This window comes from Myotis myotis, unplaced genomic scaffold (genome assembly GCF_014108235.1).
Source record: "Myotis myotis isolate mMyoMyo1 unplaced genomic scaffold, mMyoMyo1.p scaffold_m19_p_1, whole genome shotgun sequence".
NCBI classification, from domain to species: Eukaryota; Metazoa; Chordata; class Mammalia; order Chiroptera; family Vespertilionidae; genus Myotis; species Myotis myotis.
Genome location: NW_023416313.1, coordinates 28,735,539 through 28,750,387, shown reverse-complemented (window position 1 = coordinate 28,750,387; position 14,849 = coordinate 28,735,539). Strand labels below are relative to the sequence as shown.

The 14,849-nt window shown below is 38.9% G+C and overlaps 1 protein-coding gene across 1 annotated transcript in view; it reads left to right on the top strand.

Moving 5' to 3' along the window:
* Positions 1-2,191: 2,191 nt before the first annotated feature.
* The window catches only part of GABRG1 (gamma-aminobutyric acid type A receptor subunit gamma1), a 51,291-nt gene continuing 38,633 nt past the window's right edge, over positions 2,192-14,849 (top strand). The window contains exon 1 of the mRNA XM_036332843.1: positions 2,192-2,765. Within this exon, the coding sequence (XP_036188736.1) occupies positions 2,662-2,765 (104 nt within the window). The 5' untranslated portion in view covers positions 2,192-2,661. The remainder of the gene's footprint in view (positions 2,766-14,849) is intronic.

The window sequence follows — 14,849 nt, the reverse complement described above, 5'->3', positions numbered from 1 at the left end:
GTGACCGCTTGCTTTTGAATTTGTGATTGTGCAGCAGAAACTCTGGACTCTACCCTCTAGGTGCCAGTAGATTAACCCACCTCCCAAGATGTGACAACTGAACATATCTTTGACACTGAGAAATGTTGTCAAATTACCTGTCATTGGAATCCACTACCACAATGGAAGAGAGAATTTTCTCCAGGTCCGTATTTATAAGCAACCATTGGCTTCTAATCTAGAATCATGTAAGACACCTGATGTTTCCCGGTGAGTGTTCCCTCTATGGGAGACTATGGTTTGTTTGTTGAGTAAATGTACCTTCTTAGCTTTCTTCAGGACTCATAATATATGTCACCCTTCTCCCTCCACCCCCACACAGCTGGCTTATTACATTGAATGAGACAGACTGTCAGGGTCAAGACACCTGACTAAGACCCCACATCATCATTCCTTCTTCAGGTTCTTGAGGGCTCAGGTTCCTTTCACACCGTTTACAGGGAATTGTAACTAACTGTGACAGCGGAATAAGATCAGCTTCCCAGGAGACATATATTGTAAAAAAGAAAAGAAAAATCAAAGATGAGACATAGAAATAAAGAGTCAGGGAAAAGTGCTTGAAAGAAAGGGATGAAATAAACCTTAAAAAGTTCAGCACAAAATTGGCCAAAACTAGATTTTGAAAAATACAGGAAATTTCCCATCTTGAAAATTACTCTAGTTCTTTATCATTTATAAGAATAAGCAGGCAACATGTAACTACCCAAGGGGGTATATCCTTCACTTTTCCTCTCCATTGATGTCTCTTAACTGTTCTCAGTATCTTTCAGTTACATATAAAAACAATCAGGGTAAAATCTTAGTACATATTTTTGATGGAGGAACCATTACTACTATTGTGTAACACTATGCAATATCATATTCCCATTAATATATGCAAAAATCTTATCGAAACACAAAGAATAACGAAATAAATATTTGTTATTCACTACATACTTCTAGTGAAGTAATTCCTAGTTCACCAGGCTAATCAGATCAATGAATTAGTGTGTGCATCCAATACAACAGTTGCACTAGCTATCCAAAGCACATTCTTAATGGAAGCTGGAAAAATAGAAAGAAGACAATACAAATTTATATTGGCACCGCCTTTAACTAATTCATTCACCTCAAAATCAATAATGGAACTTTATTGTTATATAGATTATTTAGTATTAGCTGCCTTGACTAACGTGCTTTGTGGAAGAGAATAATGCTGCCTAATTAACGTTGAGAAGAATCACAAGGGGGTCAATACCTATTTTCAGAGGAGAATGAAAAGATGGAGAATCAATCACAGAGAGGGAGAAAAAGCCCAGCATTGCACCATCTGTTATCCTGGGCAAGAAAATAATCTGTAACGTTGCTACCGCCAAACCCAGTGAAGTGATTTCAGAAGGTTGGGTAGACGCTGTTACTTCTGCCTTGAACTGTTTGCGGGGAGACAAATGCTCGTGGGTAACTATGTGGTAAATTGTAGTTCACCCCTGAATCTGGCCAATTCCACGTGGTGATTAACGAGACCATCAAAGACGCAACCCCGAGCGTCCTGGGTGGGAAGCAGGGATTTAGGAAGGCATAAAAGCAGAAACGGCTGGGCAGCGAGCCTGCTTCCACCACCATCACTGTCTTCGCCTGTACAGTTGTTCAAGCTGCCAGAGGCTTTCTGGTTGCCCTGGCAACTGTTGAGCTCTGCTGCAAACTCAAAGCAGAGCCTCTGAAGTTGGGTACCAAACACTGGAGCTCAACAAATGCAAAGGCAACTGGGGAGGGCGAGGAGAACAACATCACCCGTGTACCAGGTCTGTAACTCCTACGGCTCAGAGGACCTTTTCCAAACCGGATTTTTGTTTACGTTTTTTTATAAAATGAGGTAGTTCGTGCCTGGCATTATTCATTAGTACCATCTCCTGGTGCCGGGGGAGAGGAGAATGCAAATCATCTCACTCGTAAAGACGGAGAAAAAGGAGTTAGGAAACGCGATAGCCAGGAATGCACGGAGCACGCCCATTCATTCATTCATTCGGGATTTTAGGGACTCCTTGGTGCCGGGCATTGTGCCAGGTGCTGGGGCTGCTTCGAGAAATGAGACGCCCTCCTACACTCCAAATGAAGGATAATTAACAAAAATTAGCAGAACCTGCGCGAGCCCGGGGAAAACCAATTAGGGGGCTGCAATCTTCCCACGGGTCTCGGAAGGCAGATTCCGAATCCAGACGCGGGAGCGGAAGGAGGCGGCGGCGCCCGAAGAGTCAGGCCCGGAGCGAGCGGGGCGCCTCCTTCCCTCGGGAGGAAAGCTGTCCTGGCCACGCCAACGCTCCCGGGGCTGCGAGGGAGAGAAGAGGTTTGTTTTTCTTTGGGAAAGACGGAGCCCTTTTCCCCACTGGGCTCGATTTCTAGTAGGGGGAGGCCCGCCTCTCGGGGTCGTTGATTGGCCCAAACGGCTTGCAGATAATTTATGCCAGCATCCTCTCGGTCCGATTGGCTCCCGGCTCCATTCCGCGGGGAGTCGCATCCTACCTGGTCGGGAGGTGTATCGCCTTCCCACACTTTCCCTTCTGGTGCTCCTTCCCCGGGCGGCAGCTTAGGTGGGAGGAAAAGTCCTGGCGTGAAGAATTCAGCGGAAAAGAAAAAGCGATTCTGATGGGTTCTTGGAAAGCTTTTCTCTTCTCCCCTCTTCTTCTGTGGAGTCAAAGTAGAGGCGTGAGGCTGATGTTCTTGTTGCTGACCCTGCATTTGGGAAGCTGGTGAGTAAATGCAAGGACTGAGAACTATTCTTCCGTGCCTACCCCCTTCCCGCTGGCTTTTTCTTTTCTTCCCCCCAAACCATTCTAAGTCATTTGCATTTCCCCAGGTACCCGTGCAATATTTCCCCATCCTTTTCTTTTCTGAGGAGGTCTCCCCATTTTCAGACAGAAGGAAATGAACCTCTGTGTGGAGCATGGAGGTTACTCCAGCTGTTTTCGTTTGGAAACGTGGTCAAAACTAGTCAAGACTCAGTTACTGGGAGTGGGGAATGGGGATGGGGGGTGTAGAAATGGGTTTCCTACTAAATTTAGTGAATAAATGACACTGATGAACTTTCTAATGATTCCGCATTTTATAGGAATGGTTACTTTAGAAACTAACAAGTTTCACAGCCTGGTATGTATGATGCTTTTCTACATACAAATGTTTTGGTTTTCCTTACCCCTCCCCCTTTTTTTGCTATGCTGGGGGAGGGGGGAGGGTTTTACATCAAAGTAAATTATAAATATGGTTAAAATCTACCAGGTTCTTGTGTTATATTTATGTTAGAAATAGATATATTTTATTAAGCCAGATTCCAAAGATTTTTATTTTAATTGTCTGTCTACATGAAAATAAAAATTGTATGGTGATAGAAATGATGTTCTGTGTGTGTGTGTGTGTGTGTGTGTGTGTGTGTGTGTGTTGTGAAAAAGACAGAGAGAGACTGACAATATCAACCCCAAGCCTCCAATTTAACAGGTCTGCTTGGGTTGTGATACCTTTCAATAAAACTTTTAAATCATTCAAAAAAAATATCAAACTGCTCAGGTATTGTATCTAGCTATAGAAGTAGTTGATGAACAAAGTTAAAATATATAGATTAGGGCACAGATGCTATAAGGATCTTAGACATACTGAGTAGCCGAAGTATGAGTATATTGTGTGACTTTGTTTTATATAAATCTACATTTAAAATTATATTATTGTATGATGTGATCCTCAAGAGTAAGACACAATTGCTATGCAGATGAAAACATGCCTTTATAACTACTTGCATCATTGCTAAAATGAATTATTATGATGACTAATTTTAGTATATACCAACAGTGAATAGTTGTGTCAATACCAGCAGATAGAACAACTATATTTTCTCTCTGAAAATAGAGAATGGATTGAATTATGCTAAGTAATACTAGACATGCCAGAAAATGTTTGACACTCAGTGCTTCTTTTTTTTAAAGTTTTTTAATACTTTTTCTTTAGAAACTTAAATATGTTGCATGGACACAAACATGCTGGTTGATTAACTATTCCTTATATGTAAGTTTTGTCATAAGGGCTTATTTCTTTGAATATATGTATGTATGTGTGTATATATATATATATATATATATATATATATAGTGGGAAAATTACAGAAAAGATTTTTATAAAATAAATATCAGGGCTCTCATGCATCTTCACAATATTACAAACGAATCTGTGTTCTCATAAATAAAAGCAGATTTAGCCAGTGGTTTTTTGAAATAACAACCTGTGTGCTCCTTTATCATTAGAAGTGCAAGTTTTCCTTACAACCTAATAGGCAACTGCTTACTTAAGGGCATAAAGAGTTGCGTTGTTTTAAACAGTAATTTGGTGTTTGGTAATACTTACGTGATGATCATCATAACTGGCCCCAGAATTCTCTTCTAGCTGCTCATAATTTAAAAAGTTGGGAGTTGTTAAAGAGCTGTGTGTTGCAGTGGACAGAGATGGGTTCTGGCAGTCTGGGGACATGATTTTATGTGTCAAGAGTCCTTAACCCCTGGAGAGTTTCTTCATCTAGGGAATATAGGGCACTAGTAGATCGTTTATGATTGCTTAACTTTTCACATGCAATATGTCCAGGATTTGAACTGAAACTTAGAAATAACTCAATAATTGTTTCACTGGCTTTTTCTTAGGACTTTTAAAGGAGGAAGTTCTAATAGGAAAGTCCCTATATTGTTCATACCATATGTATTATTGAGTCAGAAAGAGGTGTTATGTGTTCAAATATATAAATGATTCATTTCATCCTAGTTCAATAGATAATCTGGATTATTCTAGCCAGTGGACAAATATTCTAAAAACTATATTTTATTGTTATAATGAACTTGTAGGGCCTCAATTATGAGAGTTCATGTCTTCATTTTTCAAAGTAGTTACAGTGTGGTAAAGTTTTTATCTTCTTAATATTAAGTTCGAGATAATTGATGTCAACATATATAAACCATTTACACTTATGGATTTTCTCCCTTTCTTTGTCTTTTGAAGAGCCTTTTCAAAACTAATCATATATGGTTCTGTGTGTAAGAATTTTGGTGTCTTATGCTGGTTTCTAAAATAAATCATCAAAGTCATCTATTTTGAGACTTACCAAAGTAGGACCTATTATTTCTTATCTCAGCAGAGACAAGAGCTTATTTCCTTGTTAGTTTCTGTTAAGAGCACAAAGGAGGGACAGTATATTGATTTTTATATTCCTGAACTATGAAAACCTGTCTCATTGCTGTAACTGAAGCTATAGTTATGGTTCTGTGCTTCATTCTCTGCGAAGCTATATGGCATCTTGACAAGTTGCTTAAAATCTCTTAAGCTTGATTTAACTTTTTTTTAATGTTGGGAAAAATCTATTTATAATTAGATTTCTAAAAGAGTTGCAAAGTGTTTGATATATCAGCTGTTTTAAAAAGTAATTTATTGCAAGCTTTGACCAAGAAGCTATATTTGAGAGAGCACAAGAAAAATAACAGGTTTTCATTTTTTAAAACAATTTTATGAATCAACTAGAGGCCCGGTGCACAGAATTTGTGCACTTGGGGGCAAGGGTTCAGTCTGATCTATGCCTTTTGCAGTCTGGGAGCTCTCACGGGATGTCTGACTGCTGGGGGATGTCTAAGCTGGCAGTCGGATGTCCTTAGCGTTGCTGTGGAGGAGTGCACTAACCACCAGGTGGCAGCTTCTGCGTTGAGCCTCTGCCCCCTTGTGGTCAGTGCATGTCATAGTGACCAGTCATTCTGCTATTTGGTCTATTTGCATATAACCCTTTTATTATATAGGGTTATATACAATTTAGTATTCAGTTGCCCAAATAAAAATATTCAAATACACTTGCTTTATAACATATATAATTTCAAAGTAATTTTAGTCATATATATTGACTAAATATGCGGAGGTAGTTGTCAATGAATTTTTTCTTAGTCATCTAGATTATTTGCTTAATTTCTGACACTTATGATAACCATTCAAACTTGAGGGCAAAAAAACTAAGTATGATGTTTCATGATAATTAACTTTTTAAAAGACTGAAAAAAAGATTTTTGAAGCTAAAATTCAAATGCTATAATTGATAAATCACCTGTGTATAGAGTCTTTTGGGTATGCCATTATTTTGTTTTATTTTATCCTATGAGACACACTTGACTAACTAATGAAAGAAACTGTTTGACCTTTCATTCAAACATTGAGAAGACTAATTTAATATTGTATACTTATATAAAGGTGGTTGAAACTTGTCTAAGAAAATAATATGTGAAGGTGGAATCCTCAAAAAGAGAAAAAATAGGGTGGAAAACTGAAAAACTGACTCAAGATATTATCAAAATATGACAAATCACTACCGTGGGGAAAAAAAAGAAGTGGACATAAATTGAACATACTGGCTTCAGGAGAGTAACTCAATATCTGCATGGTACCAGTAAAGAACCCGAAACTTTCTAATCAGATTCTGGTTTTGGCTCTACCATTTCCCACCAGGGTGATTTCAGGCAAATCTTTGAGGCAGAGAGTCCTCATTTGTGAAAAATAAAAATGACATCTACCTTCCCAGATTGTTTCAAGATCAAGATAAAACATGTGTGGAAAGAACATAACACTTAAAATGTTAACTGAAAAAGCATAATAGCAGATACTCTGTGGAATCCACTGATCCTAGTATTATTTATCCTAGTTACAGTGGTTTAAAGGCAATAAAGTGAAGTCCTTGGATTCTTGTGCGTTAATATCTTTTGGATTTGAAATAGATCATTCTTTTACAACAAATATTGATTGAAAACTCGCAGCATGCTAGGTTTACATTGGTGAATGAAGTAGACGTAAGTTTAGTTCATGTCTAAGAGAGAGAAAGAGGGAGAGAGAGAGGGGGAGAGGGAGAGAGAGAGAGAGCGAGCTTATACTCACTGCAAAAACCTTGACTTATGGTATCAAAAGAAAACAGCTTGTAGTCAAAATAAGAAAATATGCCTTTTGAACTTCAAAGATAAACAGGAAATTCTGAGTGTTTAAGGATAGACGATGCTGATGGAGTAGATCACAATCAAGGAAAAGGAATTAGAGAGCCATGGATGTCTCTCAGCAATACAGGAAGACTAGGGGGGAGATGTCTCTAAAAATCTAAAGACAAATGTCCAGCCTAGAAGGTTAAACTTAGCAGAGTTACCAATCAGATATGAAGGAAGAAAAAAGCCTAGATACTGTCACTCTCCCCATTTTACAGATGGGAACACAGGGGCACAGCATTTTCTAGAAATTCACTAAAGATCATCTTGCTAATAAGTTCTGAATCCAAGACTCAAATCCACATATTCTATGCCCAGAGTATTCAGTCTAAACCAGCACAACTCTCAGGTTACATATGTTATGTAAGTCAAACAACAGCAAAAAAGCACATGACTGTGGATGAAGGAAATAAAATAAGGGAGAGAAGGAGGAAAAGAAAGGAGAGGGAGGCTAGTGCAATTGATAGAAGTGCAGTAAGTATAAAAGTCTACTGTGTACCAATCACAAGATCTGAAATATTATGTACTAGAGGCCCGGTGCACAAAAATTTGTGCACCGGGGGGGGGGGGGTGAGAAGGGGGGTCCCTCAGGCAGGCCTGTGCCCTCTCGCAGTCTGGGACCCCTCGGGAGATAACGACCTGCTGGCTTAGGCCTGCTCCCGGGTGGCAGAGGGCAGGCCCAATCCCTAGGTGCAGCCCCTGGTCAGGCTCAGAGCAGGGCTGATTGGGGAGTTGGGGCGCTGCCCCCTGTCACACACAGAGCAGGGTGGATGGGGAGGTTATGGCTCTACCCCGTCACACACAGAGCAGGGCCCGTTGGGGGGGGTGTTGGGGCGCCACCCTCTATCACCCACAGAGCAGGGCCAATCAAGGGGTTGGGGCGCCGCCACTGTCACACTCAGGGCAGGGCTGATGGGGAGGTTATGGCTCTACCCTGTCACACACAGAGCAGGGCCCATGGTGGGGGGTGGTTGGAGCTCCGCACCCTGTCACATATAGAGCCGCAGGGCGATCAGGGGGTTGGGGAGCTCCCCCCTATCAGGCACAGAGCAGGGCTGATCAGGGGGTTGGGGTGTCTTCCCCTGTCACGAACAGAGCAGGGCGGATAGGGAGGTTGTAGGCCCGCCCCCTGTCACACACAGAGCCACAGGGCAATCAGGGGTTTGGGCGCTGCCCCCTGTCATGCTGATCCTGGTGCCGGGAGGCCTCGCGGCTCCGCTGATCCAGGTGCTGGGAGGCATATTACCCTTTTACTATATAGGATAGAGGCCTGGTGCACAGGTGGGGGCCGGCTGGTTTGCCCTGAAGGGTGTCCTGGATCAGGGTGGGGGTCCCCACTGGGGTGCCTGGCCAGCCTGGGTGAGGGGCTGAGGGCTGTTTGCAGCTGGTCACACACCCTTCAGGGTGGGGGTCCCTACTGGGGTGCCTGGCCAGTCTGGGTGAGGGGCTGAGGGCTGTTTTCAGCCTGGCGGGTGACTGAAGCTCCCAACTGCTCCTTTTATTCTTTTTCTTTTCTTTTTTTTTTTTTTTTTTTATTCTGGGCCAGCTTTAACTCTGAGGCTTGGCTCCAGCTCTTAGGCCTCGGCTGCTGAAAGCAGGTATCTGGTTTGTTTGGGTACTATAATCGAAACACTGTTTCAACTCCAGCTCTGAGATCCCGGCTGGCTGAAAGCAGGTTTCCTGGGTTTTGTTTAGCTTCTATATATATATATATATATATATATATATATATTTTTTTTTTTTTTAATATATTTTATTGATTTTTTACAGAGAGGAAGGGAGAGAGAAAGAGAGTTAGAAACATTGATGAGAGAGAAACATCGATCAGCTGCCTCCTGCACACCTCCTACTGGGGATGTGCCCGCAACCCAGGTACATGCCCTTGACCGGAATCGAACCTGGGACCTTTTAGTCCGCAGGCCGATGCTCTATCCACTGAGCCAAACCAGCTTTGGCGAGCTTCTATATTTTTAACAATGTTTCAAACTGTAAGTTCAGAGGCCGGCAAGGCAGGCGGGGAACATTGGCTTCCTCCATCACTGGAGGAAGCAAGCCTCATGTTCGCTTCAAGCTGCCTGGCTGCCGGCCGCCATCTTGGGTGGCAGTTAATTTGCATATCACCCTGATTAGCCAATGGGAAGGGTAGCAGAGGTATGGTCTAATTACCATGTTTCTTTTTTATTAGATAGGATAGTACTAGATTATTTATTTGGGTAAAACTAACAAACTGGAGTACTTGATCTATAAAAAAAAACCATAAGATAAAGGGTTAAAAGCAAGAAATTTGGAATTTAGCTAAGTTTTGTTGAGGAGTCTGATGGCTACTGATTTTTAATGATGCTATGTAAAATCAGAGTTAAATTTCTTATGTCTATGTGAAATAGACACACCATAACCATGTAGTGAAAACTGTGTGCAGGGATTTTTCTTTTAAATCAAATGCTCTGTAACAAAATCAAGGATGCCTTATCACTAAGCTCATTCAAGCAAAATCTTGTTAGAATTCTTGTATTCTGTGGGAGGCAAATGACAATATATGGTATTTTTCTACTTTTATTTTTTTTAAATATATTTTATTGATTTTTTTCCAGAGAGGAAGGGAAAGGGATAGAGAGTTAGAAACATTGATGAGAGTGAAACATCAATCAGCTGCCTCCTGCACACCTCCTACTGGGGATGTGCCCACAACCAAGGTACATGCTCTTGACCGGAATCGAACCTGGGACCTTTCAGTCCACAGGCTGGCGCTCTATCCATTGAGCCAAACCTGTTAGGGCTTTTTCTACTTTTAAATATTTCAGAACCTAATTCTGTCGGTACACAAAATAGTTTTACCAACTGAAGCCCTGTGTTTCAGGAAGTACTCTTAGCTATTAATTCACTCAGTAAAATTTAAAAAAAAAAATAATTGTATTTTTTATTGTTGACAGCATTACAGATATCCCCCAATTTCCCCTCTTCCCTTAGTCCACCTTAGCATTCATTTAGCGATAACTATGTGCTGAGTTCTGAGACCTGAGAAACAGTGGTAAGAAAAACACAATCCCTGCCCTTGTAGTGTTTGTGCAATGTATATAGGACATATATGTGACTGTATATATGCTAGGTACATAGGACAAGGAGGGCGGGGCCTCTGCTGCCAGTGGACATAAACTCTAGAAGTTTATGTTGAGACTTGTTTATTAATATAAACAAGCAAAGACATAAAATGCTATAAATTCTACTCAGAATTCTAGATGAGCTGTAGTGGGGACACCAAAGAGGCTGGGAATTGCAACTCTGGGAAAAGTTTGAATACTCTGAGCTTTCAGTGGGATAAGTTTGGGCCAATGTTACTGAAGAATAGAGAGATAGAAAGATAGCATTGCTATTATGGGGCCTATGTATGGTCTCAAAATTTAGTAATTTCTTTTGAAAACAATATACCTATACCTTCTAGGAGAGCCTTTATTCTTATCATTTAACATATAACGATAAAATGGTAACATCTTATTAAAGGCCATATGTATTTTAATATTGGTGTGATCGGGGTGTGATTTGGTTCTCCAAGTCTGCTAGAATCAGGGGCTCTGGCCAAAGAGTTAAATCTTTGGGCACATTTTTAAAACTATCACTTACGGTTGTACAATTTGTGAATTGCTTAAATACAAGGACATCATTCACCTCTCAGTCCTTCTAGATGTATATCATTATTAGAAGAAACTTTCAACACATGCAGTAGAGTATCTTGAATAAGGATTACCTGTTCCACAAAATAGCCATATTGACTAGCACAAAGCTTTTTTTCTGGATTATATTTGTGTTATTCAGACATGTGTTCTTTCAACCAATTTGTTGCTCTGTGCAGGTGGCTTATGAATGTGCATTTGTTTCTGCCATTTCCTTAGTTAGAATTTGTTTTAAAAACCTTCAAACTGTCATAACTAGAATTAACTAGAGTGTTTTTGCTGGTTTTGTTCTACTCATTTGTATTCTCTCCATTTTGAAGTGAATAATCTGAAAGGATCCTTATGTCAATGAAAATATTTTATCTCTAATTTTATGACCCCAAGATTTAGGGGGAAAAGTATATATTTCCACATGTAGAGGATCTAATTCCCATTACTTTCTATCATTTAATTTCAATCTTTTAATAAATTTTAAAATGTAACAAATCTCAATATTGTGCCTCTACTTTATGGAATTTTTAGCAGCCTTGTAGAATTTATCTGATGTGGAAGAGCATATAAAACAGAGAATGTGAATGTCATAAAGAGTTGTATTGTTTCTAAGTCCAATTTATGTTGTCAATTTCTATGGATATAAATTGGAACAGTGAGGAATTTGATGTTCATTTTTTTATTGTCTAAAGTTTTACATATGTCTCCTTTTTCCCCAATGGACCCCCCGCCCCCCTGCCCAGCCATTCCCACCCCGGGCAATCCCCCACTGCCCCAGTGTCTGTGTCCAGTGGTTATGCTAATATGCATGCATACAAGTCCTTTAATCCACTTGTCATTTCTTTAAAGACCATAATGACAATTAAGGTTTCTTTACCATCCTCAAAACAAACAAACAAAAACCGCACAAAAATAGTTCCAAAAGAACATTTATAATATTTGGCTACTCACGAACTACCTAAAGATTATTTATTGGACTCATGGTTTCCAATTCCTAAACATTTTTCAAAATATTTTTATTTATATTTAGAGAGAGAGGAAGAAAGAGGGAGAGAGAAATAAATATCTATTGGCTCCCTTTGCACGCCCCCACCAGGGATGGCCTGCAACCCAGTAATAGTATGTGCCCTGACCAGGAACCACACCTGTAACCCCTTGGTTGTAAGGGCTGACACTCAACCCACTGAACCAGGGCTCTAAACATTTTTAAAGAACAGAGTAGGCCTGTCTAACAACGTAAATAAAGAAAACAAAAGCAATACTCCTAAAATTGGCAAAATATATTGTTTTATTAGTAGTATTTACTGTGATATTTAAGATCTATCACCAAACTGCATGTGTATGCCCATTTGTATATTTAAATTTTTATTTAAATGAAATCAAACACTTGTTTTTGGCACATATTTAATATTAGAGATAGCTTTCTTGATTAGTATACTAATCTAGAAATCAGTTGTACCTACATTTCAATGACAATGTTGTATTCTATATTATAGAAGAATCATAACTTACTAAATTATTTCATAATAGATTCTATTTTATTTTATCATACATCATTTTTTGTACATACATACATATGTACATCTCTTTAATTTCCATATTTCATTAATATTTCCAAATTACTTACCATAAAATAATTCAGTTTTCTCTTAATGGTTGCAAAACTGCTACTTATCCATATTACCATCAGTACTTGAAGTAATGGATCATTTAATGTTCTGCCAATGTGATGGCTAAAATTTGTCACATTTTTAACTAACTTATTTTCCTTAGGTAACAATAAATGTTAGCATAATTTCATCAATTTTTTGTCCCCCCCCCCGAATAATGTATACCAATTATGTTATAAATGTCTTTGTCTCAGCCTTTCCTGTGTCTTTAGTCTTTCTCTAAATTGTGTCATGTCATCCATAAGTTATTTTTTCTATTTTTATATCTTTCTTTTTCTATTTTATTTTGGTTACATGCTACTCAGAAGGCCTCCTTACCCCAAAGATCAATTTTTTCCCCCAATATCTCCCTTAATAGTTTCATACTTTATTTACTATATTTTGATTTTTATTATATAATCTGTAATTTTTTATATAAGTAGGACTCTAATTTGTGTTCTTTTAAGGGGCTTAATAAGCATTTCAATACAATTGATTGAATAATTTATTTTCTCATATCCAAACTGGCTAGTCACTTTTATCATATAGTAAATTTCAAACAACTTGGATCTGAATTTGAGCGCTAGATTATGTTTTCACTAATTTCCTTCTGTATTACTACAATATGGTATGGAATACGGTAACTTTGTTTTTCGTGTATTCTGGCAGAGCACCTTTTTTAATATATTTTTATTGATTTCAGAGAGAGTAATCGAGAGGGAGAAAGAAATAGACACATCAATGATGAGAGAGAATCATTGATCAGCTGCCTCCTGCACGCCTCACACTGGCATGTGCCCTGACCAGGAATGGAAGTGACCTCCTGGTTCATAGGTTGACACTCAACCACTGAGCCGCACACTGGCTGATTTCATCTAACAAAACTTTTTTTCAATAATTTATTCTAACCCCTCATCTTGATTCTTCTAGTTAAATATACTGATTTTAACCTAATATATACGAACTCTGGGTTTCTGATTAAAATTTCATTAAATTTATAAACTAGCCCTAACTGGTTTGGCTCAGTGGATAGGGCATCGGCCTACAGACTGAAGGGTCCCAGTTTCGATTCTGGTCAAGGGCATGCACCTTGGTTGCAGGCACTTCCCCAGTGGGGGGGTGTGCAGGAGGCAGCTGATCGATGTTTCTCTCTCATCGATGTTTCTAACTCTCTATCCCTCTTCCTTCCTCTCTGTAAAAAATGAATAAAATATATTTTTAAAAAATGAGTGCTGATACATCTATCCTAAAAAAAAAACTATAAACTAATTGGGGAATTATATATTGACAATATTTTTTCATAGCAAAAACATTTATTTTACCTTTCTATTTTTCTGTTATTATGTTCTTCAATTTACTTTTCAATTTCTTTAAATTGACTTAAACTTTCTCTGTTATATATTTTTAAATTATTTTTATTGGGAAGGAAATCAATTTTTGTTTATGATGAATTAGTAATAATATCAGAAAGCTACTGTGTTTTAAAAGCTAATTTTATATTAGGTAAGCTACAATAATGTAATTATCCTATTAAGGCTAATAGTAATAGTTTTTAGCTTTTTTTTTTCATTCACTGTAATTTTACCTGCAAACAGCAAGATGAGCTTTGATATTCTTTCCATTTATTCAGTAAGTACATTTTTTTTTAATTGAACACCTGTTATTTGTTAAGGGGTAGACTAAGTACTAATGATATGACATTGAATGGCTTCAAGGAGATTAGTGCCACAAGTAAGTAAAGTTGTCAATTAAGATTCAATGTGAAATATTTTTAAAAAGCCCACCTGGTGTGGCCCAGTGGTTGAGCATGGACCTATGAACTAGGAGGGCACAGTTTGATTCCAGGCCAGGGCACATGCCTAGATTGTAGGCTCGACCCTTAGTAGGGGCCATACAGAAGGCAGCCAAACAGTGACTCTCTCTCATTATTGATGTTTCTATCTTTCTCTCCTTCTCTAAAATCAATAATTTTTTTTTTAAAAAAAAGATGCAATATGAAATTAAAAATGAGGGTTCCACAGCAGCACAATTGACAATAGCTAAGATTTGGAAATAGCCTAAGTGCCCATCAGCAGATACGTGGAAAATAAAACTGGTACATCTACACGATGGAATACTACACTGCTGTAAAAAAAAAGAAGGAACTCTTCCCATTTGCAACAGCATTATGCTAAGTGAAATAAGCCAGTCGGAAAGAGATAAATATCACATGATCTTACTCATTTGTGGAATACAATGAACAACATAAACTGATGAACAAAAATAGATCCAGGGACATAGAAGCTTTGAACAGACGGCCAAACCTCAGAGGGAAGGCAGCGGAGCTGGGGAATAAGAGAGCAACCAAAGGACTTGTATGCATGCATATAAGCATAACCCAGGGACACAGACAGTAGGGGGGTGAGGGCATATGCTGGGGGGTGGAAACGGCTGGGGAGAGGTCAATGGGGGGAAAAGGGAGACATATGTAATTCTTTAAACAATAAAGAATT